The following is a 2,475-nucleotide window of genomic DNA, read 5'->3' on the forward strand; positions in this document are numbered from 1 at the left end:
ATCCTCAAACATTAGCACGCGAGGGAGTCTGTTAAATCATGCACTGCTGTTCCTCATCCCCAGAGCTCATTCTCTGTAGTCCTGCTGAGGGATCCACATATCAGCATTTCTAACAAGTCTCTAGGTCATGCTGTTGCTGCATGAGCCCAGGAATTAGAACTTTACCTGTCATGTCACCCATCTTTTGCTTTAGATTCATTGTTAGCATGGAACCAAGAAACCAAACAGCTGTTTCAGAATTCCTCCTCCTGGGACTGACAGAGGACCCAGTACTGCGGCCCCTCATCTTCAGCCTATTCCTGGCCATGTACCTGGTCACCATCCTGGGGAACCTGGTCATCATCCTGACTGTGAACGCTGATCTTCACTTCCACAGCCCCATGTACTTCCTTCTGTCCAACCTGTCCTTTACTGATATCTGCTTGAGCACAAGCACCATCCCCAAGATGCTGGTGAACATCCAAGCACAGAATCCGAGCATCTCCTACACAGGCTGCCTCTCCCAGGTCTTCTTTGTCTTGGGTTTTCTTGTCTTAGAGAATTGTCTCCTCACAGCAATGGCCTATGACCGCTATGTGGCCATTTGTCACCCACTGATGTACACCATCATCATGAATCCTTCTCTCTGTGTGATGCTGGTTCTGATCTCTCTCTTCATCAGCACTGTGGATGCCCTGCTGCACACACTGATGGTGCTGCGTCTATCCTTCTGCACAGACCTGGAGATCCCCCACTTCTTCTGTGAACTTGCTCAGGTCATCAAGCCTGCCTGTTCTGACACCCTCATCAATAACATTTTGATTTATTTTTTCTCTATTATTTTGGCTGGTAGTTCTCTGTTTGGAATCACTTTCTCATATGCTCAAATTGTCTCTTCTCTGTTGAGAATGCCATCAGCTGGCAGAAAATATAAAGCCTTTTCCACCTGTGGCTCTCATCTCTTAGTGGTCTCCTTGTTCTATGGCACAGGTTTTGGTGTGTATTTTAGCTCTGCAGTGACTGAGTCATCCAGGAATACTGCTGTGGCTTCCATGATGTACACTGTGGTCCCTCAAATGCTGAACCCCTTTATCTACAGCCTGAGAAACAGGGATATGAGGGAAGCTTTGAGGAAAAAATTAAGTAGACTAACATTCTTCAGGTGATTGTCATCAGATTTAAGCCAGATTTCCAAAGTGCATCCAGTGAACATTTAGGACTCTCATGCAAAACTTTTTAATGTTGTATTCATGAGGAAAACCATTTTTTCTGTGGAGAAAGATGTTCATTTTAGAGGAGATAATAGGTGTTTTTTAAAAAAAAGCAGTGAAAGAGAAAACAAGCAGGTAGGATTAAAGATCATTACTTCCCAACAAACAGAAAAGGCTTCTCAGAGCCATCTCTCCAGGTGTGGAAATGAAATCTCACAGGAGAATATGAGAGCCTGTCATTGGTGCAAGAGGTGAGGCACATGAAGAGTGTTCAGCACCACCATCGGTGGACAGCTCCCTGCCATCCCTATGGTCTCTTCCAGAGCAGAGCTTCCTCCCCTGGTGACCACAGAGCACCTTCAGGGGTGTCGCCTGAGGACCATGTTCATACTGATCTCACTCAAGAACTGTTGAGCTTGAATCTTTGTGGAGATGTCTAAAGTAGTGATTCATAAATAAGCCCTTTGTGAGGTTCTGAGGCTCTCAAGTGTGGGAAGACCGGTATTAATGTTTCCAGAACAAAAGAGAACGCATTCCTATGTGCCTCAATTAACATACCATCAAGTATTATACACTTACTGTATAAAACTTACCTGCAGGCTTAACTGTGTTGTAATGTAATAAAAACGTAAAGGGGCTGGGGTTATAGCTCAGTTGGTAGAGTGCTTGCCTAGCACACACAAGGCCCTGGTTCAATCCCCAGCACCACCAAAACAAAAAACAAAACAAAACAAAAAACCATACAGAAAATCAGGTTAAAAATAAAGATAGAATATGTGTAAGGAATCCTGCAGTTCCATCTTCCTCTCTCCTCTTCCAGGAAACAGCTCCACTGAAATTTATATTTATTATTTTCAATATTTTTTGATTTCCCTGAATCCTTTGAAATGGATAGTCATGGGTCATGTGTGCCAACACACTGGCTTTTTCACAGGATTCAGCTGCATGATTTTGTCACCTTTATTAGGTAAGCAAGCAAAATTCATTAAACAAATTCATTAAATAAATTGTGTCATTTTGAACTTGTTAAATTCTTTAATGTCTTTTAAAATATTTTTATTAGTACACGATACTTACACATGATATTAGGGTTTATTTTGACATAATCACACATATATGGATCAAGATTTGCAACATTTCAATTCCCAGTACTTCCGCCTCCTCTCCTTTCCTCCTTCCCCTCTACTCTTCTGGTCCGTCTTGTATTTCTTGATTGTTTCAAAATTAGTTCTTTGAAGATATACATAAATGTGGAACTCCCTGTGGTATAGTTATATGTGTACAG

The 2,475-nt window shown here is 42.2% G+C and overlaps 1 protein-coding gene across 1 annotated transcript; it reads left to right on the plus strand.

The window, feature by feature from the left end:
- The first annotated feature begins 206 nt into the window (after nucleotides 1-206).
- On the plus strand, nucleotides 207-1,145 carry LOC114107463 (olfactory receptor 7G2-like). The gene has a single exon (XM_027954884.2). It carries the CDS (start codon nucleotides 207-209, stop codon nucleotides 1,143-1,145), a length of 939 nt encoding a protein of 312 aa, XP_027810685.2.
- The last annotated feature ends 1,330 nt before the right edge of the window (nucleotides 1,146-2,475 follow it).

Source organism: Marmota flaviventris, chromosome 1 (genome assembly GCF_047511675.1).
Source record: "Marmota flaviventris isolate mMarFla1 chromosome 1, mMarFla1.hap1, whole genome shotgun sequence".
Taxonomy (NCBI): Eukaryota; Metazoa; Chordata; class Mammalia; order Rodentia; family Sciuridae; genus Marmota; species Marmota flaviventris.

Coding starts and splice junctions, on each gene's coding strand:
- LOC114107463 (XM_027954884.2), top strand. CDS start 207: ATGGAACCAAGAAACCAAACAGCTGTTTCAGAATTCCTCCTCCTGGGA.